The 27,996-nt window shown below is 46.7% G+C and overlaps 1 protein-coding gene across 1 annotated transcript; it reads left to right on the top strand.

Annotated features, from left to right (window-relative positions):
* Window positions 1–27,894, top strand: PIP4P2 (phosphatidylinositol-4,5-bisphosphate 4-phosphatase 2). The gene is made up of 7 exons (XM_081110998.1): window positions 1–360; window positions 4,487–4,635; window positions 10,584–10,690; window positions 11,617–11,740; window positions 18,178–18,230; window positions 25,272–25,362; window positions 26,251–27,894. Exons 1-7 carry the CDS (start codon window positions 255–257, stop codon window positions 26,392–26,394), a joined length of 774 nt encoding a protein of 257 aa, XP_080967124.1. The 5' UTR covers window positions 1–254; the 3' UTR covers window positions 26,395–27,894.
* The last annotated feature ends 102 nt before the right edge of the window (window positions 27,895–27,996 follow it).

The raw sequence follows: 27,996 nt of genomic DNA, 5'->3' as shown, positions 1-27,996 counted from the left end.
GGTCCAGCCGGAGGCTCCTCCCGACCCCAGGCCGCTCTACAGGAGCCACAGCTCGGGGAGGAGGGCGGCAGCCCCGGTCGGTCACCCCTCCGGGTCGGTCACCCCTCCCGGCCGGTCACCCCTCCCCGCCCCCCTCCTCCCCACGCCCCCTCCTCCCGGACTCCTCCCTCCCCGCGCCCCTCCCTCCCAGCGCCGGGTGACGGCTCCGCCTCCCGCACAGCGGCGCGGCCCGCACCTTCCCGGGCGCCGCAGCCATGGCTGCAGATGGGGCGGATGAGCGCTCGCCTCTGCTGTCCGCCCCCCACTCAGGACATGTCACCCCCACCGCCCCGCCGCGCCTACCGGAAAGCAGCCCGCAAGGTAAGACCCGCAGTGCCCTTCTCACTCGCGGGCCCAGCGGGGGAGGGGCGCTGTGCGTGGGGGGAGGGGGAGAGGGGCGCTGTCCGGGGTGCGAAGGGGTGGGGCTGGGGGAGAGGGGCGCTGTGCGTGGGGGGGGGGGTGGGGCGCTGTCCGGGTTGCGGGGGTGTGGGGCGGGGGGAGAGGGGCGCTGTCCCGGGTGCGGAGGGGTGGGGCGGGGGGGCAGAGGGGCGCTGTCCGAGGGGAAGCGGGTGGGAGGGGAGGGCGCCCACTGCCTGCGCTGTGGGCTTGGTGCGTGGAGTGCGCGCCACCCTCTGACCTGGGTGCGGGCCCACGGGCCTCGGATTCAGCGGAGTCAGCGCTCCATCTGTCACAAGCCCTTTCAGCTGCGGAGGAGCCTGGGCGCGGCTCACCTGGGCATCTGACCTTGAAAAGCTTCGTGTGAAAAACGTGGTCTCCTAGGCTCACCCACCCACACTCCGTCAGTCCGGGCATCGCCTTAAGGAGAGGAACAGGTTCATCCATTTTCTTGTGGGGCCCGGAGTGCCCGCCCCCCTTGTTACTGCGGCTGGTGAACGAGGAGGGAGAGCAGGGAAGACGGCGTGTTCTTGGTGTATACGTAGGTGAGATTGAAATTAACTTTAATAAGTAACACAGTTAATACTGTGTCTATTTCTATCCATTTTTCTTCTCTAGATGGAATCCAAAAAGATTGATAGCTTTTTGGGAACTGGAGAAAGAAGGGAGGATCTATTTACCAAATTATTAAATTTATTCACAGATCTTTGTTGTGAGCCTTTCAGGTGACTTGTGTGGGTGCAATAAGGGGATCAGGAGTGTGGAGAATGGGAGGCGATGCTTTAAAAGTCACTTGAGAGTGTGAGCTTGGTCACAATGGCTCTTGCAAATGTAGCTCAAGTGCATCCATCTTCTCCAGACGATGTGAGAAGTATAAAAACCCTGGGAGGTGCACGTCGATGTTTGCCTTGGAGCAGGTTAAACTTGTGTAGTGTTTAAACGTTTTTACTTAACAAACGATAGCTTGAAAAGCAACTACTGAGATCTTAATCCACACTTAGCAAGAAGCAGGAAAGTGAAAAGCAGTTTAGCTGTGAATATTTCAACATGATCCATGAGCTGAGAAATAAGGTACAAACTGGAACAGAAACTCACCGACAAAGCACACAGTCCTTCTGGGTCAGCATTAAACTCTGCCAGAGGGAGCCACGTGGAGAACTTTCTTCAATGAGCACATTTGATATTAATATTTCACTGTTGTCTAAATATTATGGTCTAGAATGTGTTTCATTGCTTATCAATGAATGTCTCAACTTCATCAAGCCACCCTTTTAACACAAAATATTTGACAGTTTGTTAAGAGGAGGAGTTTGGGTTTAACTAACTTTCCTATAAAAGATTTCATGTCCTCTATGTTGCATCTATGATTTTGATCAAATACTGGCTCGATTATTCCACCAAATGGTCATACCCATAGATCTGCCTGTAGACATCATCATGTGTCATATATTTGTTTAATCTGATAAGACTCCTCAAACTGCAAAATAAGGTACAAGTTTCAGATCAGCCACTGAGAAAAAAAGAAGTTTCGTTCCAGAAAACATTTAAGAGCCAAAGAAATTCAAGTGTTAAAAAACCAGAATTGGACTGAGTACATTTTAAAGATATTGGCTTTATTCAGTGATTCATGGCTCTGGCAGCATCCCATCTAGCCAATAGAAGGGAGCTCCGAGGAGCTGTGCCAATGAGAGACTGTTCTGGGCAGAAGGAGGCAGGAACAAGGAAGTCCTATAGCAGAGCTTGGACTGCTGTGCCCAGGACACTTTCCTCGGGCATGACAGATGCCCTCACAGTGCTGCCCAGGCTGCTCCTCACTGACTGGTTTACCCTCCCATTTCCGGGAGAGGCTGCAGGTGTGATTGTCTCCTTTTGGTGACATGGGGCTTCCCATAAGTTGCTCCATGTGGGGCCTGTTGTCTTGCTTTTAACAACTGGTTTAGCAAGATGTTGAGTGTGTTTCCTTCCACGACTCGCGTGGAGTAGGGTTCGGTATCTGAAAGAGGAGCCGCACAACAAATGAGAGAAAAAGACACGAGATAATTTTGCAATATTGGGGGACCAGGCGGCAAGTCCCGAAGGACTTCTCTTCTATGCTCAGGCCTCACCAAGCTTTTATTGATCTGGGATGCACCCATAGCATAGCCCTAGGCAGGTGACCCCCTGCAACAGGCAGACTAGCCCATCAGCAAGGATTTACATAATAATAAATGGGGGAGTAGTTTCAGCTACCACTGTCTGGACAAACAGAGGTGGCGCCTAGCTCAGACCTTTGCTAGGGCTTCAAAGGCACCCAGCCTTCAGGGGGTTTCTCTGTCTATGCTTATCAGATAGTGAAGGCAACAAACAGTTTCCCACACAAGAAGTTCTTTCTGCCTTGTAGCAGAGTCACTTTTCTTCTTAACTGGAAAGGAACACAGGTTACCTAAATAGAAACTACTTTCTAAGTGGGGGGATAAGGTTGCTTCAGAGTTTGTTTTGCTTTGGCACTTTCCTAGATTTTTTCCCTTTCCCTGGCTGCTGTTGGAAAGTTAATCTCTTTTTCTTTGTAAGAATGAAAATATATATGTGAAAACTAAATGTAAAGCATAGCTCCTTTCTCTGGCTTCGGGTACATTTGTTGAGCTCTGCATGACTGCACCCCTCATTATGGTCTCAGGGACAACCTGCCTCGGGCGCGGTTTGGCTGGGGACCCACCCTCCTGCCAGTGCCCAGCTGCTGACCTGGGGCTGGTAACTGCACCTCCTTGGGATCGGCTCGCCACCTGAACGGGGTGGTGTGTCGTGTTCCCTGTTGCTCTCCCAGCCTGTGACACCGTGTTCTTGGTACCGAACCTGGATACACTAGGACCGTGGCCGGCAAACTGCGGCTCCTGAGCCACATGCGGCTCTTTGGCCCCTTGAGTGTGGCTCTTCCTAAGCCTTAGGAGTACCCTAATTAAGTTAATAACAATGTTCCTACCTATATAGTTTAAGTTTAAAACATTTGGCTCTCCAAAGAAATTTCAGTCGTTGTACTGTTGATATTTGGCTCTGTTGACTAATGAGTTTGCCGACCACTGGTCTAGGAGACAGATCTACCACTCAGAAATGTAGACGCAGCCCTCCGTGGCATCCCCAAGGAACCCTTGGCTCCACTGAACAGGCAGATGTTGTGGGGACCCCCTTCCCCGCACTGGCGCTCGGGGCTGGGGAGCCCACTGTGCCGTAGTTCACCTCGCGCCAAACAGGGAACTTCTCAGCCAAGATATTGCGCCCAGCTCTCCACTGTCCGAGCTCTGCCCCTCCGACCAACGTGGGTGCGGCCTCCCCCTGAACCTGGCGCTGGCTGCTCTGTCCAAGCGGAGCGCCCGCCGTGGATGTGGAGGGGACGGGCGTGGCTCTGCCCTCAGGAAGTTCCCCTGGCACCTGCCCCCTGGAGCTGTGCCTGGTGTTAACGGGAGCTCCTCCAGCCCTTCCAGGCCTCCTGCTCCCCTGGGCCCTGAGGCGTCTCCCGCACCCCACCGTGGCTGGTGCAGAACAAATGCTGTGATGTCGCGTGATGTCCTGCTCGGGGCGCTCGGACATCTCAGCGCCATGAACTGAGGCCGAGCCGCCACCTCCGCGGACACCGCTCAGCTACGTCCGCTCCAGGACACACCGCGTGCAGCCCGTCTGCCCGCCCTGGCCCGGCCTGGGGTTCGGCTCAGCCCAGCGCACAGTCCTCCCCTCCACCCTCTCCCGGGCCGCAGGGATCTGACCGTGGATTTTATCCAAACTTTGCTTCATCCCCAGTCACTGTCCGGACCTGCCGGGCAGTTTGAAATCAGGTCCCCGTTATGGGTGCGGAGGGCAGTTGACATTTGGGGTATAGTTTTGTAGACAGGAACTGGGTCATTGGGGTAGACCTGGCAAGATGATTTGGATTTTATCAGTCCCATGTGTGTTTCTCCTCTGAAATGATGATAGATTGACTAGTTTTATGCACGTTACTAAAAGAAAAGGGGACCTTTTGACAGCTTCCTATGCTCAAACCCAACATGTGTGACTGACTCAGCGACTGGTATCTCTTTAGCAGAGCTGCCCCCTCCATACACCTCCATCGCCAGCCCGGACTCCGGGGCCATCCCAGTGATAAACTGTCGCGTGTGCCAGTCGCTGATCAGCCTGGACAGCAAGCTCCACCAGCACGTGGTGAAGTGCACGGTCTGCAATGAGGCTACAGTAAGTGGAGTTTCCGCCAGTAAAAGCATCGATTGTTACCCGACCTCCTCTCCCTCAAGGAAGTACTTCCACAGTGTGACTTAAGCGTAGGTGCAGGCTGGACACAGAGATGGCGCATCTCCGCACCCTTGCTGTCCTCTCAGCTGTCTATTCCTCTTCAGCATACAAGGATCCTCCGGGTGTTTGTAGTTCACTTCATTGTGAAAATGTCAGGGCGAGTTTAAATATGTCCTTTGGCTCTTAACTTTTTAAAACAAGACTGACCACAGACAGTTATTTGTAACTAGAGCCCCGGTGCACTAAATTTGTGCACGGAGGGGGGGGGGGTCCCTCAGCCCAGCCTGTACCCTCTCCAATCTGGGACCCCTTGAGGGATGTCCGACTGCCTGTTTAGGCCCACTGGGATGGGGCCTAAACTGGCAGTTGGAAATCCCTCTCACAGACTGGGACCCCTCGGGGGATGACCACCTGCTGGCTTAGGCCTGCTCCCTGGGGGATTGGGCCTAAGATGGCAATCAGACATCCCTCTGGCAGCCCAGAGCCCTCAGGGGATGTCCACTTGCCAGTAGGGAGCAGGCCTAAACTGCAGTCGGACATTCTTAGCGCTGCTGAGGAGGCGGGAGAGCAGCCATTAGCCTGGCTTGTACTAGCAGCTGTTAGCCTGGCTTGTGGCTGAGCAGAGCTCCCCATGTGAGAGCGCCCTGACCACCAGAGGGCAGCTCCTGCATTGAGCATCTGCCCCCTGGTGGTCAGTGTGTGTCATAGTGACCAGTCATTCCCAGTCTTTCTGCTGTTAGGGTCAGTTTGCATATTACCCTTTTATTATATAGGATTATCTTCAATGTTTATTCACATCACAGTGAAATCCATTTTCATTTTCACTAAAATGAAAATATGCTGATGTTCACCACAAATATGGACTTTGTACTTATGTGGAGAATTACTTAAACATATTTTATGTTTGCAGACTGTCAGTATGGCTTTTCTTTTTAGGAATTTATTATTGATATTTGTACCAAATCCTATATAATAAAAGGCTACTATGCAAATTGTCCCCTCTGTCAGGAGTTTGATCAGGGGGCTGGGCCGGCCAGCCAACTGTTTGCGGCCCCTCCCCCTGGCCAGCCCCGTCCCCAACTACCCCATCCCCCTATGAGGGGCAGGCTTGCCAGCCAACCTCCTGCATCCCCTCCCCAGCTGTGCCCAAATTTGTGCACTGGGCCTCTAGTTGTTTATAAGTTGCTTGGTATTTTATTCCATTAGCTTGATATTAATTTGGTGAAATGTCCAAAAAATTTGAAGGGCAAATTTCTTTTACTAAACTTTGGGAAAATCAACTAAATTTTAACTAAAATTTTCAGTTTTAAGTAATAAATTTGTAAAGTGTATGTCAGTTAGATTTAGTATATTTCTGCTTTTATGGTTAGTCTTTATTTTTAAAATGTCAATCTCTCTTAAAATCTGAAATTAAATTAATTTGTTTTATTTGTATTTTTTCCCCTCTTTAGATAAGTATGAAAAAGGTCAGCTAGTGGTTATTGTATCTCTAAAAACCATAAAGCATGGATGCTGGGCTTTATATGTTTTATGTAAAAGTCATAAAATAAAGCCTTAAGTTACAAAGTGATTTTTCCATTGTAAATATTTTTTTCTATAAAGGACATCATTGGAAAAACTTTATTGCATAGACTAGAGGCCCAGTGCACAAATTCGTGCATGGGCGGGGTTCCCCGGAGTGGCCTGTGTGGATCCGGACAAAACCCGCAGTTCAATGCCACCTGCAGCTCCTACCTGCTGCTCCCGCTCATCCTGGCCCCACTGCGCCTGCCGCGGGCTCACGCCCAATCAGTCCCATTCAGGAGAGGCTCACACTGCCACAGCAGCAGCTCTCGCCAGCCATGAGCCCTGAATCTGGTGCCCTCCTGAGGGGAGTGGCCTGCGGGATTGGGATGAAACTGGTTCTCCAACATCCCCTGAGGGGTCCCGGATTGCGAGAGGGTGCAGGCCAGGCCAAGGGACCCCACCGGTGCACAATTGGGGCCAAGGAGGGAGCACAGGAGGGCTCCAGGGCGTGTCCAGCCCCGTCTTGCCCAGTCCTGATGGGGGCCGATCAGGGCCGGTCAGCTGGGGAGGGACCGTGGGAGGGCTCCAGGGTGTGTCTGGCCCTTCTCACTCAGTCCCAATTGGCCGGACCCCAGCAGCAAGCTAACCTACCGGTTGGAGTGTCTGCCCCCTGGTGGTCAGTGCGGGTCATACGACTGGTTGACCAGTCAAATGTCTGCCCTCTGGTGGTCAATGTGCATCATAGCGAGTGGTTGAGCAGTCTTAGCATATCATTAGCATATTATGCTTTGATTGTTTGAACAGTTGACCGGTCACCAGGCACTCAGCATATTAGGCTTTTATTGTATAGGTCAGATGGCATCTATAAAGCCGCCTGGTTGTTTAAGTTGAACACTTAGTAGTAAACGTCATTAGCATGAACCTCCTTCGTGCTCTTCGTGGAGCTGGCAAACAATACAAGTTGTTGGACATAAGCAGTAACTAAAAAACATCGGCCAGTGCCTCAGAGGTCTCCTTGAATTTTGTATTCGTGGTTTTCCCTCCTGTTCCTCTACTCCGCTGTTTTTGTTTGGAGAGAGGCAGCAGATTCTGCTCGGGGCTGGTTCTGTCTTTGCCGGCCGTTGGCTTACCCAGGTCTGCCATGGGGACTGGAACGATTTCACCAGCCAGCAGCACACGCGACAGTACCTTTCAAGAAGCCGGTACAGAAACAGCACAGTCCACACGACAGGGTGACACACTGCTGTTCCAGGCAGGGGAGACAAAGGAGAACGTCCCCATGCAACGGAGGTGGGTGGGCCTCTGCATGGGAGCTGGGGACAGGGAGCCACGCCCTGACTTCCAGCTGCGCTCCCACTTCAGCCCCTGCTTGCTGAGTCGCGCTGCAGGGAACCGGTGCTGGGCGGGCTGCCTGGCTGCTCCGAGGCTGTCATTCCATGGCTGGGCAGGGCTTAGGGCCACTGCCCACCCAGGGTCACCTTGGCCACGTGGGAGAAATGTCTCCCGATGTTCCCAGGGCTGTTTAGGTCAGCAGAGGGTGCCTTGCCTAGCCCAAACTCTCCAGCACTCTTCACGGCCTCAGGAGTCAGCCTGCAGGTCCCCTGGCCTTGGTTGCTGCTCCCCCCCTCCCCCCACCATCCTGCGGATACGCCCCCAGCTGGGCCCACAGAGGAGGTGATGAGTCCTGACACAACTTCACTTCTAAAAACAACCTTTCTGGTCTGTGTCATAAACAAGGGCATTTAAACAACTTCAAATCATAAGCAGATGGATTTGAAATCATATTAAACTAAATACACAACACACCACCCATAAAAACTTTTGTTTTTAAATAAGTAGAGAAAGAGGAGTTTTAAAACTGTACACTTGCACTTGGACATCAACAGAACAGGCTGGGCCCGTACAGAAACAGCACAGTCCAAACAGAATCTCCAAGTCCCTGTGCATTTAGCTACCACCGTCAGCCTGGCTGCTTAGAAGGGCTGCGCTCACCCAGCAGCAGGAGGTTTGACTATAATAAGTTATTTCTGGACATAAAGAAAGTTGTGCTGAAATTTTTATATCATTACTAACCCTCTTATATAAGAATGCAAATAATTGTGAATATTCCAGAGAAAATGAATAGTATCCAATCAGATTGTCTTGTGTGGAATCAGTAACATTACAGGGAAGGAAAAAAAGTCTTTGAGGAGTGCTTTAGTATAAGACTTGCTAATGTTCATGTAATTTGATCTTAAATTTGTGAAATGAGGAGGTGCTAGGAAACTGGATGCTTCTCTGGAGAAATTCTAGATAGAAAAAAGAAGATAGGATGGACCAGGGCTCAACAGAACGGCGCAGGTTTACGATGATTCATTCTCCTCGGGTCAACCACCTCTGAGAGGAACCTGATGTTCCTGTGGAGATGAAAAAACAACCTCACAACAACAACAACACAGAGCAAGGCTAACACATGCCCTTTTTATGTCAGGAGATAGAATTGGAAAGGGACGTAGGAGGGTGTGTGTGTGAATATGGATACATTTTAGGTAGTATAGTAATACATTCTGAATGTTTGTGAATTTTAAATATTCAGATTTTCTATATAATGTTTAATAAATTATAGGTGGCTTATTGCTAACTTTTATATATTTCTACCAAGATTATTTACTTAAGTTTTTTTAAATCTTTTTTTTTATTGATTTGAGAGAGAGAGAAACATCAATTTGTCGTTCCACTTATTCATGCATTCATTAGCTGATTCTTGTTCATGCCCTGACCAGGGACCAAATCCACAACTTTGGCGCATCAGGATGGTACTCTGACCAACTGAGTTACTGGACCAGGGCTGGAAGTCTTTTTAAAATCGGGTGCAGACTTACAGAAAAGTTATAACAACAATAGTAGGTGGTACAGAAAGTGCTCATAGCTTCTTCATGCACAGCCCTCACATATTAACATCTTGTCACATCAGCTTTCTCTTTCTAAATAAATTATCATTTTGTATAATATTTTAAGGTAATTGCAGCCATGATGCTTAACTACTGATAAACATCTTAGTGTGAATTTCTTTAAAAATAGGACATTCAGCCCAGCTGGCGTGGCTCAGTGTTTGAGCACTGCCCCACGGGTGAAGCGGTCACCGGTTCTATTCCTGGCCAGGCCACATGCCCCGGTTGCAGGCTTGATCCCCAGGGACGGGAGTGCAGGAGGCGGCCTCTCATTCTCTAGTCAATAAAAACGTATAAAAATAATAATAATAAAAATAATACATTCACTTATACAATTACAGTACAATTATCAGATGCAAGAAATTAACATACTATTATCTAAGTTTTGGCCGAGTTCATGTTTGTCCAGTTATTCCATTAAAAATAAAAATCTGGTCCAAAAGTCAATATAGAATTACATGTTGCACTTGGTTATCATGTTTCTTTAATCTTCCTTTATCTGAAATTTGGTTTTGCTTTGTCCTTTATTGCCTGGACATTTTTGAAGAGTGCAGGCAAGATACTTTGTGAGACATTCCTGAATTTGGGTTTCTCTGATGTTCCCTATGGTTAGATTCAGGTCACACATTTCAAGCTATTGTGCCCAGGAGTGATATTCTCCTTTCGGTGCAACATGCTAGTATTGAAGCTTTTAAACTGATTATAAAATTAAAGAAAATAAAAGAATCGCTAGCATTAGAGCTATTATAAGTTTTTATAAGTTAAAAAGGTATCATAAACTTAATCCTTCTGCCTGGCCAGCGTGGCTCAGTGGTTGAGCGTCAACCTATGAACCAGGAGGTCATGGTTCGATTCCTGGTCAGGGCACATGCCTAGGTTGTGGGCTCGATCCCTGGTAGAGGGTGTGTAGGAGGCAGCGCATCATGATTCTCTCTCATCCTTGATGTTTCTATCTTTCTCTTCCTCTCCCTTCCTCTCTGAAATTAATAAAAATATATATATTTTAAAATGAATCACTTCTGCTATTCTAGTGAGTAAAGTTTAGGAAAAGTTCACATTTGTCAGCGCACACTCCTCTTTGCCCACTGTTCTGAGTAAACCTGCTCTTCCCCTGGACAGGTGCACGAGCCCCGGGAATGCTTGCACCTGCCAGACAGTCAGAGGACCTTGTCCTGTGAACGGGTGCATTAAACATTCCTCTCATATTAAAGACCCTTACAAACTAATTTGGAAATATTTCCTTCATTATCAACTCTCAACAGCCTCCAAATTTCATGGAGTGCTTGCCAAGAGTAGACTATTTAAAAGCATTTATGATGCACTTGTCCTTAAACTGTAATTTGATACCATTAGCCTTCGTTTTCAAAGAATTAATGCTTTTTGTATACACAGACAAGCTTTGTCAGCCTGCACTTTGGTTAATTTGCTGTGTTTGTATTTCCTTCTCTTGTCCAGCCAATCAGAAACCCCCCGGCAGGGAAGAAGTATGTTAGATGCCCTTGCAATTGTCTCCTCGTTTGTAAGGACACATCTCGGCGAATAGGCTGCCCGAGACCCAACTGGTAAGAGATGAGGATTCATTCATTCATTCATTCATTCATTCATTCAACAAGTATTTATTAAAGGCACATATGTGCCAGGCATTGTTCTAAACAAAGTCTGTGTCCTCGTGGTCATTACAGGACCTGGATTATTTTTCTTTGTGAAAGGAATGATATAGTTTGAAATTAATGGTCACAGGCATTTGCAAGACACAATATTCCTGAATGAGCAATGGAAGTTTTCCTGACGTACTTAATGCACTGTAATAAGTCAGTTACTTGTGAAACTTACATATTTAAAAACAACGAATCAGTTTGCCTTTTATCTAATTCTTCTTCATCTGGAGGTGTTTGTTCTAAACGCCGTTGGGCGCCTGCCTTGGGTGCACTAACCTTTGCAGGGCACATTCTATATAATACGTTCTGGAGTTATGTGCAGATGCCACCATGGATGTGCCCAGGTTGTAGAATGCCAAGACCTGGACTGTTTTTTCCTATGGTTTCTGCCTTTGGACCAGTGCATCATGCACAGCCCTCCCTGGAAGGAAAGTAGCCGCCGCTTCCCTTTCTGTCTGACTAGGCAGATGCTAGGGAGCCAGGAGTGCAGGCAGGGGTGGTGTGACAGCAGCGGAGGCTGGGGCTCGCTCCTGGCAGATACAGGGTGTTTCACTGTGTTTAGTATTTAGTGTTTGGCCACACTCAAGCTGTCTTCCTAGATAGGGAATAATAACTTTATGATTTGAACCTAGAACAGCAGTTAAATCATTCCCAAGTTTGTTTTTTTTATTGCAAATGGTAGTTAAATAGTTCCTAAGTGTTTTTTTCTTTGTGATTTTGACTCCAGAGTTGGGCTTATTAACTTAATTTTTAAACAATTAATAGAACCTGTTTTCATTGCTGTCCTCCCAGCTCATTGGTGGCTAATGAAGCTGTTCCTCTCCCTGCAGCAGGCGCATCGTTAACCTGGGCCCAGTGATGCTCATTTCTGAAGAGCAGCCAGCTCAACCTGCGGTGCCAACCCAACCAGAAGGCGCCCGGGTGGCGTGCGGGCACTGCGGGAACACCTTCCTGGTGAGTGGCCGGCACGTCTAAGTGACCTCACCTCTCAGTGCTGATCGTGGCCACATGGGTCTGGCCGCCACTCATGGTCAGCGGGTCTGTCCAGTGGACTGACCAGAAGGCTTCAGTGGAGCCTTTTTAAGAAAGTCAGGTACTTGGAAGTGCAGCCAGAGTGCGCGGCAGCTGCTGTGAGTCAGGCATGCGGTGCACCTCTCTTGGTTTATTTGCCAAAAGGGCCTCTCCAGGGAAGCTCCTGGGAACCCCGTGGCCTGGTGAGGGGCAGAGTCTCCCCATCCTCACCTTCTCAGTGGAGCACAAAGTGCAGGTTTATAGATTCAGAAAAATCTGAATCTATGATAAATTTTATAATAAATTTATAAAAATTTATTATAAATCCTAATAAATCTTATTAGGATTTATCAGAGATTTTCTTATTTAAAAAGATAAACTTGAAGTAAAGTGGATGAACTCTGGTATCTGTAATTAGATAAAGCATTGGGTAAAAACTTAGAAGGCATAAGTAACTACATATGACCAAAAGTTAGTTACTACTCTTACCTTTAACCTTAAGTTTGACATTTACAGGTTAATTTCATGACTCACGGTGTCAGGAGGGCTCCTCAGCCCCTGGAAGCATGACGTTCCTGGGGAGCCTGCGTGGGAAGGAGCCCTCCTGAGGGCAAGGGGCAGGCCCTGAGGGGCAGTTTCTATAAACAAAACCAGCCATAAGGGTGACAGAGCGTAAGATTTGCTTTATTTCTTCTAGTTTTTATTTTAGTGAAGTCACTTGTGCACATAATTGCTAATGTCAACTCGGAATAGAAAGCTTTATGGGAAAACAGCGGTCGCCTCTTATCTAACGCACCCACTGCCAACCCCAGGGCTTCGTCCCTTCCAGCTGCTCTGCTGACATTGACTTTCTGGGGTTAAATTGTTTGTTTATCCTTTTTCTTTTTGATGAAACAAGTTTAGATATTACCTGCCTGCCCCATTCATATCCTCTCATTCCATTCTCCCAGGAGAGTTATAATATTTTATTCCATTAATACTTAGTGTTTACATATTTTATCATTAGGTAAATGGTATTCACAGCTGAGCCAAGGAATGTGCTATATTCCTCTCCTGTACGGCTTTCACATTTTTCTTGGATTTGTTCGTTTTCCCTCCCCCTCTGGAATCTACTTTTCTATGTACAAATCATTGGTTCTTCCCGTATTCTTTCACAGAGTGTGGCACTCCTGTCCCTCCAGGACACACAGCAGGGATCCTGCCTCTCAGCTGCCGCCAGGGCTTCCCTTCACAGTATCCTGTAGTCCCTGGCACTGTCTCCCAGGTGGGGTCCTGGCTTTAATCCTTCTGCTGGAGCACTTCCTCTCAGCTTTTCGAGAAAGGATGTAGAAAGATAAATTTGAGCCCTTTCATTTTTTAAACAGCTTTAATCTAATTTCACATTCACTTTATAATTTGTTCAGATGTAGAATTACAGTTTGACAATTGTTTCCTCTCAAGATGTTGAAGGGTTTGCCCCTCTGGTGAGAAATTCAATGCTGTTCTGACTCCTGACCCTTTCTCTGTGACCTTTTCCTTGTGATATTCCTCTTTCCTCTTCCATGGTGCCTAGGGCTCTGAATGGCATTCAGATGTGCTGGGGGAGTGGTGGGGGAGTGGGCAAGCTCTTGGTTCTCAGTAGTCTCTCCTGGTCCCCGCTGCTGGCTTTGTTCCCTTTCTCTATGAAAGATCACTTTCTCTCTCTCTGAAACATTCTCTTCCCCTTTGGCTTTTTCCTTTCCTTAGTGGGAAATGGCTCTAACTATATCTTCGAACTTTAATTCAAAACTTTTATTTCAGACTAGAGGCCCGGTGCACAAAAATATGTGCACTCGGGGGGGGGGGGGCGGTCCTTCAGCCTGGTCTGTGCCCTCTCGCAGTCTGGGACCCCTCGGGAGATAGCGACCTGCTGGCTTAGGCCTGCTCCCGGGTGGCAGAGGGCAGGCCCAATCCCTAGGTGCAGCCCCAGGTCGGGCTCAGAGCAGGGCCCATTGGGGAGTTGGGGCACCACCCCCTGTCATGCACAGAGCAGGGCAGATTGGGAGGTTGCAATGCCACCCTCAGTCACGCTCAGGGTAGGGCCGATTGGGGGGTTGGGGCACCGCCCCCTGTCACACTCAAGGCAGGGTCGATAGGGAAGTTGCGGCACCACCCCCTGTCACGCACAGAGCAGGGCAGATCAGGGGGGTTGGGGCTCTGTACCCTGTCACACACAGAGCAGGGCCGATCAGGGGGTTGAGGAGCTCCCCACTGTCACTCACAGAGCAGGGCCCATCAGGGGGGTTGGGGCACCACCCCCCGTCACACACAGAGCAGGGCGGATCAGGGGGTTGGGGCGCCGCCCCCTATCACCCACAGAGCAGGGCCGATCAGGGGGTTGGGGCACCGCCACTGTCACACTCAGGGCAGGGCTGATGGGGAGGTTATGGCTCTACCCCGTCACACACAGAGCAGGGCCCATGGGGGGGGCGGGGTTGGGGCGCCGCCCTCTATCACCCACAGAGCAGGGCCGATCAGGGGGTTGGGGCGCTGCCCCCTGTCACACACAGAGCCACAGGGCGATCAGGGGGTTTGGGTGCTGCCCCCTGTCATGCTGATCCCAGTGCCGGGAGGCATATTACCCTTTTACTATATAGAATAGAGGCCTGGTGCACAGGTGGGGGCCGGCTGGTTTGCCCTGAAGGGTGTCCTGGATCAGGGTGGGAGTCCCCACTGGGGTGCCTGGCCAGTCTGGCTGAGGGGCTGAGGGCCATTTTCAGGCTGACGGGTGACTGAAGCTCCCAACCGCTCCGTTTTTTCTTTTTTATTCTGGGCCAGCTTTAGCTCTGAGGCCTCGGCTGCTGAAAACAGGTTTCTGGCCTTTGTTTACCGTCTGTATTTGATACAATGTTGCGGTCCGGCTGGCTGAAGCCCCACTGAGTAAAGCAGGTTTCTGGGGTTTTGTTTAGCTTCTACATTTGCAACATAGTTGCTTAGAGTTGCAGCTGAGAGGCCGGCAAGTCAGGCGGGGAACGTTGGAGTAAGCCTCATGTTAGTTTCAAGCTGCCTGGCTGCCGGCCGCCATCTTGGCTGACAGTTAATTTGCATATCTTGCTGATTAGCCAGTGGGAAGGGTAGCGGTCGTACGCCAATTACCATGTTTCTCTTTTATTAGTGTAGATGATCTAACTTAACTTTTAATTCCCAAGAGTTTCCCTGTGTTCTCTGATTAATTTTTCATTTTTTATAAAGAGCTTTCTCTTCTTTATAGCAACTTTCTGCAGCTCTTATTTTTTTCTGAGGCATGTTATTTTTTATGCCTTATTCTGTTTTCTACCCATTTTTCTATCTGTTTTTCTTTTGTGATAGAGGTTTTACTGAAAAGTTTATTTATTTGACAGCATATCCCTGATTGGGATCTCTATGCATGCAGCAGGCATTCAACTTTTTCTCCTTCTTTCTCCTCCCGCCACCTCTCCCCCCACCCCGGCCACACACACACACACACACACACACACACACACACACACTCCTTACCTTCCTCTCCTTCTTCTCTCCTTTTGAAGAATTGTCAACTCTGAGTGTCAATGAGGTTTTTTTATGGTAAGTTTCTACGGGAACAATCCCAGATCTCTTGTGAGGACGCTTTCTAGGATCTGAGAAAGGTAGTGGGTGAAGGTCTCACCCACTACTCAGAAGGCAGAATGGAACCTGTGCCTGCTTCTAGAGCGCTGTCTTATTCTTCCCCTGATCAGCCTGGTGTTCCTCAACTCACAAACCTCTTTTCAGAATGAATTCTCTTCTCTCAAATGTGTTGGGGAAGGAGAGGATCCTGACTTTGTGGTGTGAAGGGAAGTTTATAACCCGTATTCCTACTTTACCGCCACTCTCACCCCCCAGGGGAAGCCCTGGCGGCCCCTCACCACTGCTCTGTCCCTGTGGGCCACTTGCTTCACACACAGGCCCTTGCAGACGGCCACACCATCACTGACTGAGTCAGTTGCCAAGTCTACATCAGTTTCCAGTGTCCCAGTTCCCTTCTGATTCTCTTTTGTCTTTGTGGTCTTATACAGTTTTAAATCCATTCACTATCATTTTAGTTAGGTTTGGGCAAGGAAATGGAAATGCATGCATTTATCCAATTTATTACATTTATCAAGAATTGTTATGCTTTTCTGACTTAGTAGGATAAATCTTCTTTCTTGCTTTTATATTCTATTGATTAAATCAGTGACAAAGTGCGTAAATTAGAGGATATACTAGGTAAATTAGAGCAGGGGTCCTCAAACTACAGCCCGCCGAAAACATTTATCCAGCGTGCTGGGTGTTTTTGCCGCTGCTGCCTGTCCTGCTTAGCAGCCGACTCGTCCCCGGCCCGCAGTGCACATGTGTGGAATGTCTGAGGGACAGTGAACTGGCCCCCTGTTTAAAAAGTTTGAGGAACTCTGAGTTAGAGGGTATACTTGGTGAGAGTAGTTAACAGATTTCTTTTAAAAATCATTACCTATTGATTTATAATAGAATGATAGACTCTGTAGGTATGGATACATTTATTACTTTTACTACATTAAATATATTTATCTTTTTTGTCTTTTTTTAATCCTCACCCAAGGATATGTTTTTATTGATTTTTTTTTTTTTTTTTTTTTTTTTTTAGAGAAGAGGAAGGGAGAGGGAAAGAAAGAGAGAGAAACACCCATCAGTTACATCCTGTACGAGGAATTGAACCCACAGCCTTCTGATGTACAGAACAGTGCTCCAAACAACTAAGCCACATCAGCCAGGGCTACCTTCTTCTTTCTTATATGTAAATAAATCATATTTTGAAATACCATTTTAAAATCTTCAAAAGAGGTTTATTTTTCACTTCAGTGAGCTCCTCTCATAATTACCTTGAATTTTGCCCAGTTCTGTTTTGTATTCCAAATCCTTGTCATGGTAGCCACATTATAAGTAAGTTCATTTTATTTGTTCACAAATCTATATTGAATGAGTTTCCGGCACAGGCTCAGTGCTGGGAGGCAGGAAGGCACACTTACTGCCCTCACGGGCTTTTCTAATTGAATAGGAGGAGAAAGACAATTAAAACATGAAATATTGAAATGTTTATATTTAATTTTTTAAAATCATCTAGTAGTGAATTCTAGAGAATAATCCAAATTGAGAAGTTACCTAGATATGTTTGTGACATGATTTTTATTACTTTAAAAAAGTGTAAGCATGATATATTTTCCTTTGAGATGGAAATCACTAAGTAATATGAAAGTCAAAGACTAACTTGTAAAGCTTCTCTTTCATACTTAATATTTATTGCAGGCAAGTGGACCATATTAGCATATCAGCATGGTCATTATGATTATAAACTTTAATTTTTTAGCAGGAAAGGGTGTTTGGGGTTAATATGTTGTATTTGAAGATGATTTCAACATTCCTGAAGAACAGTGTTTGGTGACTGGGGAATGCAGGCTGTACCGATAGGAGGGCTGTTGCTTCAATTTCAGATTAATGAGAGATGCTCTATGTATGAAGAATGAACAGGCTGCAAAGTTTTTAATTCTGACATGAGGACTTCACATTATTATTATTATTATTATTATTATTATGCTGATCATGATCAGCCATATCCTTTGTACTCCATTCTTTGCCCTTCCAGCTTTAACTATCAGGATAATTCATTTGTTTATTTGCTACCTTGTTTTCCCCTTGACCCGTGGTCGGCAAACTGCAGCTCGCGGGCCACATGTGGCTCTTTGGCCCCTGGAGTGTGGCTCTTCCTAAGCCTTAGGAGTACCCTAATTAAGTTAATAACAATGTACCTACCTATATAGTTTAAGTTTAAAACATTTGGCTCTCAAAAGAAATTTCAATCGTTGTACTGTTGATATTTGGCTCTGTTGACTAATGAGTTTGCCGACCACTGCCCTAGACACTACAAGGCCTGAAAACAATTGAGACAAGTTACAAATTTCACAGCATTGAAAATATTTAGTTTAGTTTATTTACTTTGTGAGTTTCCCAAATTAATAGAATAAATAGCTGCATTTCAGTAATGAATCTATATGTATTTAAAAGGCAAGTCCTTAAGATTTAAAGGAAAGAAAACTTTGAAGGTACATGAAATGTTTGTATTCTTTTGGAGTGAATGAGACATCAATCTAAAAGAAATGACCCTAATCACAGCAGTGCATTCAGCTTCCTTTTAGAGCGACCCCACTTGCGTCAGACCCTTGGGAAAGTCATGGGAACTGTTTCAGATGGGAATCCCAAGCTTCCTTCAGGCAGAGGGAGGGGGTGGGGAAGGTAGTTGCCTTGGCTGTGATGCTGGGTGATGTTTGAGCTAAAAAAAAAAAACACACACCTTATCAGATTGGATGGTCTTCAGTTGTTTTTCTTTTCAAGCCCTCTCTTTATTTATTTTACAGTGGATGGAATTGAGGTTCAACACTCTGGCGAAATGCCCACACTGCAAAAAAATGTAAGTTCCCCGCCATTGGACATGCTCTGGGAAGTACTTGTGAACAAGTTAAAGATTTCAGAATTCTCACTTAATTAGATTTTGATCTTAAGACATGCCATGAAATGAATGAATGCATAATATATTTATACTTTTCAATACAAAAAGGAAATCTTTAAGCCCTTTAATATTTCATTTTAAAATTTAAATGATTAGGCTTAATATCACTCTCTGAAAGGAAATAAGTTTAAAATTATCCATAACTTAGTGAGCATTTGCATATGTCCTAAGAGGTTATAATCTATTACAAATAATCTAAAATTTATATTCAAATGGGCTATATTTAGGAGAAAAGGTGCTTGCTAGCTATTCTAACCTCCTGCCTAAAGGCATTATATCAGCGGGGGAAAATAGAAGATATATATATATATATATATATATATATATATATATATATACACACACACACACACACATACATACGTGTGTGTGTGTGTGTGTATATATACACATATATATATACACACATATATATATTATATTTTATTGATTTCAGAGAGGAAAGGAGAGGGAGAGGGAGAGAGTGATAGAAACGTCAATGATGAGAGATATAGGCTGCCTCCTGCACGCCCCCTACTGGGTGTTAAGCCCACAACCCAGGCATGTGCTCTGACTGGGACTCAAACGTGACCTCCTGGTTCATAGGTCAACACTCAAACCACTGAGCCATGCCTGCAGGGTGAAGATATATATATTTATTATTAATAGTATTTTTAATCCTCACCCAAGGAGTGAGGATATTTTTTCCACAGATTTCAGTGAGAGTGGAAGGGAAGGGGCTAGTGGAGGGTAAGAGAGAGAAGGAGGGGGAGAGAGAGAGAGAGAGAGAGAGAGAGAGAGAGAGAGAGAGAGAGGGAGGGAGAGAGAGAGAAACATCCATGTGAGAGACACACCAATTGGTTGCCTTCTACAGGTGCTCCAACCTGGTGGGTGGGGGTTGGGGGTGGAGGGGATCAGACCTGAAACCCAGGCACATGCCTTTGACCAGGAATCAAACCTGAGACCCTCTGGTAAGCAGGCCAACACTCCAACCACTGAGCAACACTGGCCAGGGCTAGAAGATATTTTTATTAAATATACTAAAGGCCTGGTGCATGAAATTTGTGTACGGGATGGGTTGTCCCTTAGCCTGGCCTGCACCCTCTCTAATACGGGACCCCTCAGGGGATGTCAGACTGCCAGTTTAGGCCCATTCCCTGCGAGATTGGGCCTAAACCGGCAATCAGACATCCCTCTCGCAATCCGGGACTCCTGGCTCCTAACTGCTTGCCTACCTGCTGGCCTGATCCCCCTAACTGCTCTCCCCTGCTGGCCTGATCACCCCTAACTGCCTCTGCCTTAGCCCTGCCACCATAGCTTTGTCCAGAAGGATGTCTGGTTTAATTAGCATATTACCCTTTTATTAGTCTAGACCAGCCGTGGGCAAACTACGGCCCACGGGCCGGATCTGGCCCGTTTGAAATGAATAAAACTAAAAAAAAAAAAAGACCGTACCCTTTTACGTAATGATGTTTACTTTGAATTTATATTAGTTCACACAAACACTCCATCCATGCTTTTGTTCTGGCCCTCCGGTCCAGTTTAAGAACCCATTGTGGCCCTCGAGTCAAAAAGTTTGCCCACCCCTGGTCTAGACAGAGGTGCACGGCTGGGAGCTGGCTCGTCTGCCCTGAAGGGGGTCCCGGATCAGGGTGGGGGTCCCCTTGGGGGGCAGTGCCAGCCTGGGCTAAGGGCTGGGGCAGTTTGCAGGCCGGCAACACCCCCATCAGGGTAGGGGAGGTCTCTGTTGGGGGTGGAGCCAGCCTGAGCGAGGGGCTGAGGGCAATTTGCAGGCTGGGCATGCCCCCTTCAGGATGAGGGTCCCCTCTGTGGGGCGTGGATGGCCTGGGTGAGGGGTTGAGGGCTGTTTGCAGGCTGACCATACCCCCTTTGGGACAGGGGTCCCCACTGGGGGGCGTGGATGGCCTGGGTGAGGGGCTGAGGGCTGTTTGCAGGCTGACCACACACCCTTTGGGGTTGGGGTCCCCACTGGGGGGCATGGCCAGCCTGGGTGAGGGGCTGAGGGTTGTTTGGGGGTGGTTTACAGGCTGGCCAAGCCCCCAGTTTTGTCCGGAAGGACGTCTGGAAGGTTTCCCAGTCTAATTAGCATATTACTCTTTTATTAGTATAGATTTTATGGCACCTGTATTGGGAGTCCCCAAATCACCCCAAGATTCCATGATCTTCTCAGGGGCTAATAGGAATTACTATTATATGTTTGTACTCACAGCTATGATTTATTAGTGTGAGAGTATACAAAACAAACTAGCACAGAAAAAGGTGCATGGGCCAAAGTCTGGAGCAGCGGTTCTCAACCTGTGGGTGGCGACCCCTTTGGCAGTCGAACAACCCTTTCACAGGGGTCGCCTAAGACCATCCTGCATATCAGATATTTACATTACTATTCATAACAGTAGCAACATTACAGTTATGAAGTAGCAACGAAAATAATTTTATGGTTGGGCTACAACATGAGGAACTGTATTTAAAGGCCAGAAGGTTGAGAACCACTGGTCTGGAGGAAAGAGAAGCAAGTCTCCAGGAGCTCCCGCCCAGGGGAGGCGCACAGGACCCTCCCTTCCCCCAGTCGCACATCCGTGCTGCCTCCCAGAGAGGCTCAGTGCAGACTCCGGGCCGAGGTCCTTGTTGGAGCAGGTCCCACAGGCACCTGCTGAACAGCACAAACCTAAGCTCTAGAATCCCAGCAGGAAAGCAGGTGTTCAGCGCTACCACATCGACTGCACAGTTAGGCATGGTAAGCCGGAAAGCCATAGTTAGGTAGGTAATGTGAGATCTCTCCAGACCTTTCGAAGACCGCAGCCTCTGGACTGCTGCATTAACAACATGCTGCACAGCATCTATGCTGGTAATAAAATTTTAATTTAAAAGTTATTATTCTCCACATATGTGTATGTGAATTATAACTTAAACTAAGGAAATTAAACTAGAATGGTTTGACAATTCAGTGTTGAAAATTGAAAACAGGAGTTCACAGTTTAATCTGTGCGATAGTTAGTATGATATAAATACCTTATCTGTTTTAATACAGAAATCCTAAGAATTATTTCTAGGAAAAATGAATTAAAAACTGTCTGAAAAGTAGGGTATATATAACAAAATATTTCCCTTTATCTCTGCTAAAAGTGATCCCAACTAAATATAGCCCCAAGACAATAACTCTTTACAGCATATTTCTAGCTTCAAAAAAACTAATATTTTCCTTTTTATTTGTGTGAAATTAATCATCTGAATTCATAACTTCTTTGCATCCAGTAGAAGTCTGTACACAAAGAAGCAAAGTGAATAACTCCCAATAATTACACTAAAAACATATATATACTCGAGGGACACTTCCAGACACACACATAAGTATGTGACTATGCCTGTGCAGTAGCTGTATTTTTACAAAAATGAAGAAAATTAAATTGCAGGCATCTTCACCGAGCATAAGAAACTGAATTAAAAATTTCTATAGGAAATAAAGAGAACCCAAGCCTGCCTGTGGGTGGCAGCCCCTGTGCTCAGGACTGGGCGGCCCTTTAGAGGACCAGCTGTGGTCTGTCCCATGACCAGGAGTTATCATCCTCATGTTACAGGGGAGGAACTTTAGGAGACTCCAGATACAGCTGGCTGCTTCTGCTTGCTTAAGTAATTTAGGACAGCAGCAGTATTTTGAAAGTGATAAAGACGTATTGAATACCTAGTACTCTGTGATTAGTTAGAACATCACAAGACAGTGTATTAACGTGAAGAACTTATATCAGTTACTTAAGGAACAACTTACATAGAAATTCACATGGGATAAGTCCACTGATGTGGCACTGCGAGGAACGAACGCTGGCAGAACTGGGTCACATGCGCACCCCGCCCCCCCAACCCCACGCTGCAGCACTCTCAGTCGCAGCTGATTTCTTTCTCTTTGAATTTTTTCTTCATTACAAATGATGAGTCATGTGTTGACGTAAGATTTTGAGTGAAAATTTTATTTCCTTAAACACAAATAACAAGTACCCTAAAGTTACTCCTAAGGTGGAGAAGTTACTTATTACTATGAACCTGTCAGAGGACGTGGGGGGGAGGGGGTGGTGCCCGACTCCAGCACCCACATCCTTCTCCTGTTGCTGGTGCCCCTCGTGCAGTTGCCGCAGGCAGCCTGGTCCCAGCCCAGGGAGCCCTCGCATTCTGAAATACAGGCTGGGTTCCATTTCCATGCACGTGTCATAATAAGCCTCAGACTAGCAGAAATGGTGATTTAATCCGTGATAACGATTATTAAATTCTAGAGGCCCGGTGCACAAAAATTTGTGCACTCAGTGGGGGGGGGGGGGGGGTCTCTCAGCCTGGCCTGTGCCCTCTCACAGACTGGGACCCTTCAGGGGATGACCATCTGCTGGCTTAGGCCTGCTCCCCGTGGGATTGGGCCTAAGCTGGCAGTCAGACATCCCTCTGGCAGCCCAGGAGTCCTCAGGGGATGTCCAGTTGCCAACAGGGAGCAGGCCTAAGCTGCAGTCTGACATCCTTAGTGCTGCTGAGGAGGCGGGAGAGGCTCCCACCACCACCACTGTACTGGCAGCCGTCAGCCTGGCTTGTGGCTGAGCAGAGCTCCCCCTGTGGGAGCACACTGACCACCAGGGGGCAGCTCCTGCATTAAGTGTCTGTCCCCTGGTGGTCAGTGTGTCTCATAGTGACCAGTCATTCCCAGTCGTTCTGCTGTTAGGGTCAGTTTGCATATTACCCTTTTATTATATAGGATAGAGGCCTGGTCCATGGGTGGAGGCCAGCTGGTTTGCCCTAAAGGGTGTCCAAGATCAGGGTGGAGGTCCCCACTGGGGAACCTGGCCAGCCTGGGTGAGGGGCTGATGGCTGTTTTCAGGCTGGTCAGGCCCCCCCCAGTGGGGACCCTCACCCCAAGGAGGTTTGGCCAGCCTGGGTGAGTGGCTGATGGCTGTTTTCAGGCTGGTCAAGCCCCCCCCCCCAGTGGGGACCCTCACCCCAAGGAGGTTTGGCCAGCCTGGGTGAGGGGCTGATAGCTGTTTTCAGGCTGGCCACAGCCCCTTTAGGGTGGGGGGTCCCCACTGGGGTGCCTGGCCAGGCTGGGTGAGGGGCTGAGGGCCGTTTTCAGGCAGGCCAAGCCCCTCAGCGACGAAAGCTCCCAGCCTCTCCTTTTTTTCATTTTTTTAATTCTGAGATTTATTTACCTTCTATAATTGAAACTTTGCTGCCTTCAGTGGAGCTCAGAGCCGGCCAGGATGGGCGGGCAGCTTGGCTTCCTCCATCACTGGAGCAACCAAGCCTCCTGCTCGCTCCAGCTCTGTGGCTGCCAGCCGCCATCTTGGTTGGGTTTATTTGCATATAGTCGCTCTGATTGGCTGGTGGGCGTGGCTTAAGGCATAGTGAAGGTATGGTCAGTTTGCATGTTTGTCTTTTATTAGATCATTACGTCACTGATACACTTCTTTGTGGATCACCTGCCATTTTAAACAGCAGCAGACTCTTACTCTTCTATCTGGCTAGTTCATGTTTTCTTTTATAATTATTCAAGAACTAGAGGCCCGGTGCACAAAAACTTATGCACTCAGTGGTGGTGGTGGGGGGGGGGTTCCTCAGCCCGGCCTGTGCTCTCTCACAATCTGGGACCCCTCAGGGGATGACCACTTGCTGGCTTAGGCCCACTCCCCAGGGGATTGGGCCTAAGCTGGCAATCAGACATCCCTCTGGCAGCCCAGGAGCCCTCAGGGGATGTCCACTTGCCAGCAGGGAGCAGGCCTAAGCTGTAGTCTGACATCCTTAGTGTGCTGAGGAGGCCGGAGAGGCTCCTACCACCACCGCTGTACTGGCAGCCATCAGCCTGGCTTGTGGCTGAGCAGAGCTCCCCCTGTGGGAGCACACTGACCACCAGGGGGCAGCTCCTGCATTAAGTGTCTGTCCCCTGGTGGTCAGTGTGTCTCATAGTGACCAGTCATTCCCAGTCGTTCTGCTGTTAGGGTCAGTTTGCATATTACCCTTTTATTATATAGAATAGAGGCCTGGTGCATGGGTGGGGGCCGGCTGGTTTGCCCTGAAGGGTGTCCCGGATCAGGGTGGTGGTCTCGCTGGGGTGCCTGGCCCACCTAGGTGAGGGACTGATGGCTGTTTGCAGCTGGTCACACCCCCTTTAGGGTGGGGGTCCCCACTGGGGTGCCTGGCAAGCCTGCAAACAGCCCTCAGCCCCTCACCCAGGCTGGCCACGCCCCCCAGTGGGGACTCTTCCCATGGGGGCGTGGCCAGACTGGGTAAGGGGCTGAGGGCCATTTTAAGGCTGGCCACACCCCTTCAGGGTGGGGGTCCCTGCTGGGGGGCCTGGCCAGCCTGGGTGAGGGACTGAGGGCTGGTTGCAGGCCCCTCCTTCAGTGGCCGGCCTGGGCGGGCAGGAAGCTTGGCTTTCTCCAATGCCAGGGGCAACCCAAGCCTCCTGCCCTCTCCAGTTGGCTCCGTGGCCACCGCCATCTTTGTCCTGCTAATTTGCATATTCACTTCTGATTGGCTGGTAGACATCTCAAAGTGACAGTTCATTTACATATTTCTCTTTTATTAGTGTAGATGTTTCTCTCTCTCTCTCTCTCTCTCTCTCTCTCTCTCTCTCCTTCCTTCATCTCTGAAACCTATAAAAATATTTTTTTTAAAAGAAAATAGATTTTTTAATTGGAAGATCATTATTGACCACACTGTTTTTGTGTGGATATTTTCAATGACCAAGGCTTAAACTTTGTTTAAAGCCACAATAATATATCACATACTCACTAATTATGATTGTGATTCATGTTAGTCACTAAAAATGACATTTTTCTGTATGTCCTATCTCCCAAGTTGAAGAAATAAATAGAAGTGTGTATGTTACTGAAGTCACAGATGAGTACTCACAAGGATGAGATAAAGAGTGATTATTAAATACTTAACGTTCTCTCTTGTTCTCATGATTTGCAGCTCCTCAGTGGGTTGTGCTCTTCCACGAAGACGCTGCTGTGCATACATTACCATTGGAATGATGTGCTTTTTCATTGGAGTTGGATTAACTGTGAGTACTACTTTCCTCTCAACTTTATCACAATTAAATGAAGAGCCTGCTTCCCTGGCATACCGGGGCCAGAACCTTCTGAAGGCCTATGGGCAATTGGGGGAAGTTCAGTCCATGGACCTGTTTTAGTACAGCTCACCCACCCAAGGGAAATGGTATCTTGGGACCCCGCTGAAGGTCCTTGGCACTGGGACTTTACTATCCATTTAAGGGAAGCCCATTTGTTTTCACTTAATGCCAGAACCAACCTGGCCATGGCCAAAGCCAAAGCAACACTCAGTCAGCTATGGAGGTCTGCAGAACCCGTCTTCTCCTTGTTCAAGTGAAGCAGAGGTTGTTGTCATGTGAGTGGCTTGTTTTCAGAAGATGCTGGAGCTAAGCAGTTGGCATGGGGGTATCATGGGGAGAGGAAGGGCTGATCTGCTTTGCTGCCATTTACTTTCCAGGCTCCTTTGTTGCACCTGTCCACATATCACTCACCAGGTGAAATTATACAGATTAAGTTCCTTTTAGTAATAACATATTTTAGTTGGGTTTTTTTTTTTTTTTTTTGCTTACTTCATAAAATTTATAGCTATAATAGCAGCATCTTAATAATTTTAACCGGTGAGTGATAATCAAAAGTATACAAACTCATTTCATAGGGATTTTGTGGCCCCAAGAACATTGCTCAGAAGAATCATGTGTGAACCAACACACGTTCTCCAGCGATTATTCAGGGTGGCTTCTTTGTGTTTCAGTGGTAATTCCCGTTTCATCCTTGGAGCGCGTCTGTGTAACAACCCCTTACTCTGCCACCATTTTTAATCTCCCAACACAAGTTATCTAAGTAGATAATATTTTTTTTAAGTTTCCAACCTTTTGTATTTATATTGCTTTCTATTTTAGGTTGGCACCCAAGATTTTGCAAGGCGATTTCATGCAACCTATGTTTTGTGGGCAATTGCTTATCTCTTAGGCTTGATCTGCCTTATCCGAGCGTGCTATTGGGGAGCCATAAGAGTGAGCTATCCAGAACACAGTTTTGCATAAGCTTGCTTATGAGCTAGTGAATCAGGTGAGAGTATCTAGCAGTTTTTGATAAGCTGCTCTGGACTCTTTAAATCATTTATCCTCATGGATTCCATTCTGGTTTATGTATAAAGTTTCAAGACTTTGGGAGTCTTTTATGAACAAATGCTCATTGCACTACATTATATGCAAATGATAGTTTGTTTTGCTGCTAGGTTTTCAAGCTCTGAATAATAAAGCCGTGTCTTCATGTCCTTTTACATCTCTTAAACATGTTTTTGGATTTGCCACTAAGCATTAGATCACCTTTCATTTTTAAATAGTTATTCAATTACTTGCTGATCTGTGAGTATTACCAAGAAGTATTTATAAATGTTTCTATGTATACTTACATTTTAATTACCATATCAAAATTGCCTGCTTTAAAATCTAAGCAATATGCATTTTGCTTGAACTGTTTTAAGATCATAGTGACCTTATTCAGGAAAAGAATTTGAGTGTACCTTCAAATACTTGACATTCTTGTCAGATAAAAACCATTTATAGATACTGTTTGCTTGTTTTTTGTTGTTTGTAGAAAGATACACTATTTTGGTAGTAATTTAAAATACAATAATGAAAATATTTATTTGTCCACAGTTAAAGATGATGTTGGATAAATGCATTTTTTTCCTCAGAGATCACAGGACTTTTGTCTTTTATTTTGTCTGTTGTTTTATTTGCCAATTATATAAGTTCTGGTCTAGATTTATGATTTTAATGTCATAAAATCATAAATGTATTTCTGTATGTATTTCTTTATAATGCCTGAAGGAAGCATTTTAAATAACATGTTTTATAATACTTAACCACTTAAACAAAGATATATGTACATTTGCTTGACCTCTTCTTCATTAAACATGGTAAATGTTTCCTATTGGGATCATCAGGGACTACTTCTGTGTGAAGGGAGCCTGTGCATTTTATACTAGCTAATATGTTGAGATTTGAAGCAGTTACTCTTACCATTTTTCTCAAATATAGCTGTTCAAGTAATCAAAAATTTATTCATGAAAATAGATTACAGACAAAAAACAACAGTTTTCAAAGAATTCACTAGGATGAAAAAGAAATTGCTTAGTTGAAAAACAATGTTCTAAAGCCCTTAAAGCAGAATTTGAAATGAGATGATCTGAGTGAATTAATTGGCTCTTCCAGGGACAAGAACATGTTAATTTATTTATGTTCCCAATTAGTACAAAAATGTGCTCATCAAACCATTTGGAAGAAAATACATGTAAACTTGAAAGAGTAAATGATCTGTATTATAAAAGGTCGGTGGCCATAACGCCGTAACGCCATAACGACCAAGCGACCAGTCACCAGGAGGTGCATGAGGGTCTCGCACGCTGCGGGTCTCGGGTCCTGCGGGGGGGTCTGGGAGCTCGCGCAGTTTTGCGCGCTGGGCCTCTAGTAACTACATGAATGTGGTAGCTCAGGATTACATGTACCTTTGAAAGTACAGTAATAAAGATTATTGTTAAAAAACTACCTTGTTATAGTCCATTTTTTAAAAAAATAAGATGTAATTTCCAAAATTGCCTTGAGAGCTTATTCTGAAGTTTTCATGTTTAAGAACATATA

The sequence above is a fragment of the Myotis nattereri genome (genome assembly GCF_964212035.1).
Source record: "Myotis nattereri genome assembly, chromosome: 17".
In the NCBI taxonomy this organism is placed as follows: domain Eukaryota; kingdom Metazoa; phylum Chordata; class Mammalia; order Chiroptera; family Vespertilionidae; genus Myotis; species Myotis nattereri.
Note: the sequence above shows the minus strand (reverse complement) of the source record. Positions and strands in the feature narration are given on the sequence as shown.

Coding starts and splice junctions, on each gene's coding strand:
- PIP4P2 (XM_081110998.1), top strand. CDS start 255: ATGGCTGCAGATGGGGCGGATGAGCGCTCGCCTCTGCTGTCCGCCCCC. Junction 10,691..11,616: donor GGCTGCCCGAGACCCAACTG/GTAAGAGATGAG, acceptor CTCTCCCTGCAG/CAGGCGCATCGTTAACCTGG. Junction 18,231..25,271: donor TGCCCACACTGCAAAAAAAT/GTAAGTTCCCCG, acceptor CATGATTTGCAG/CTCCTCAGTGGGTTGTGCTC.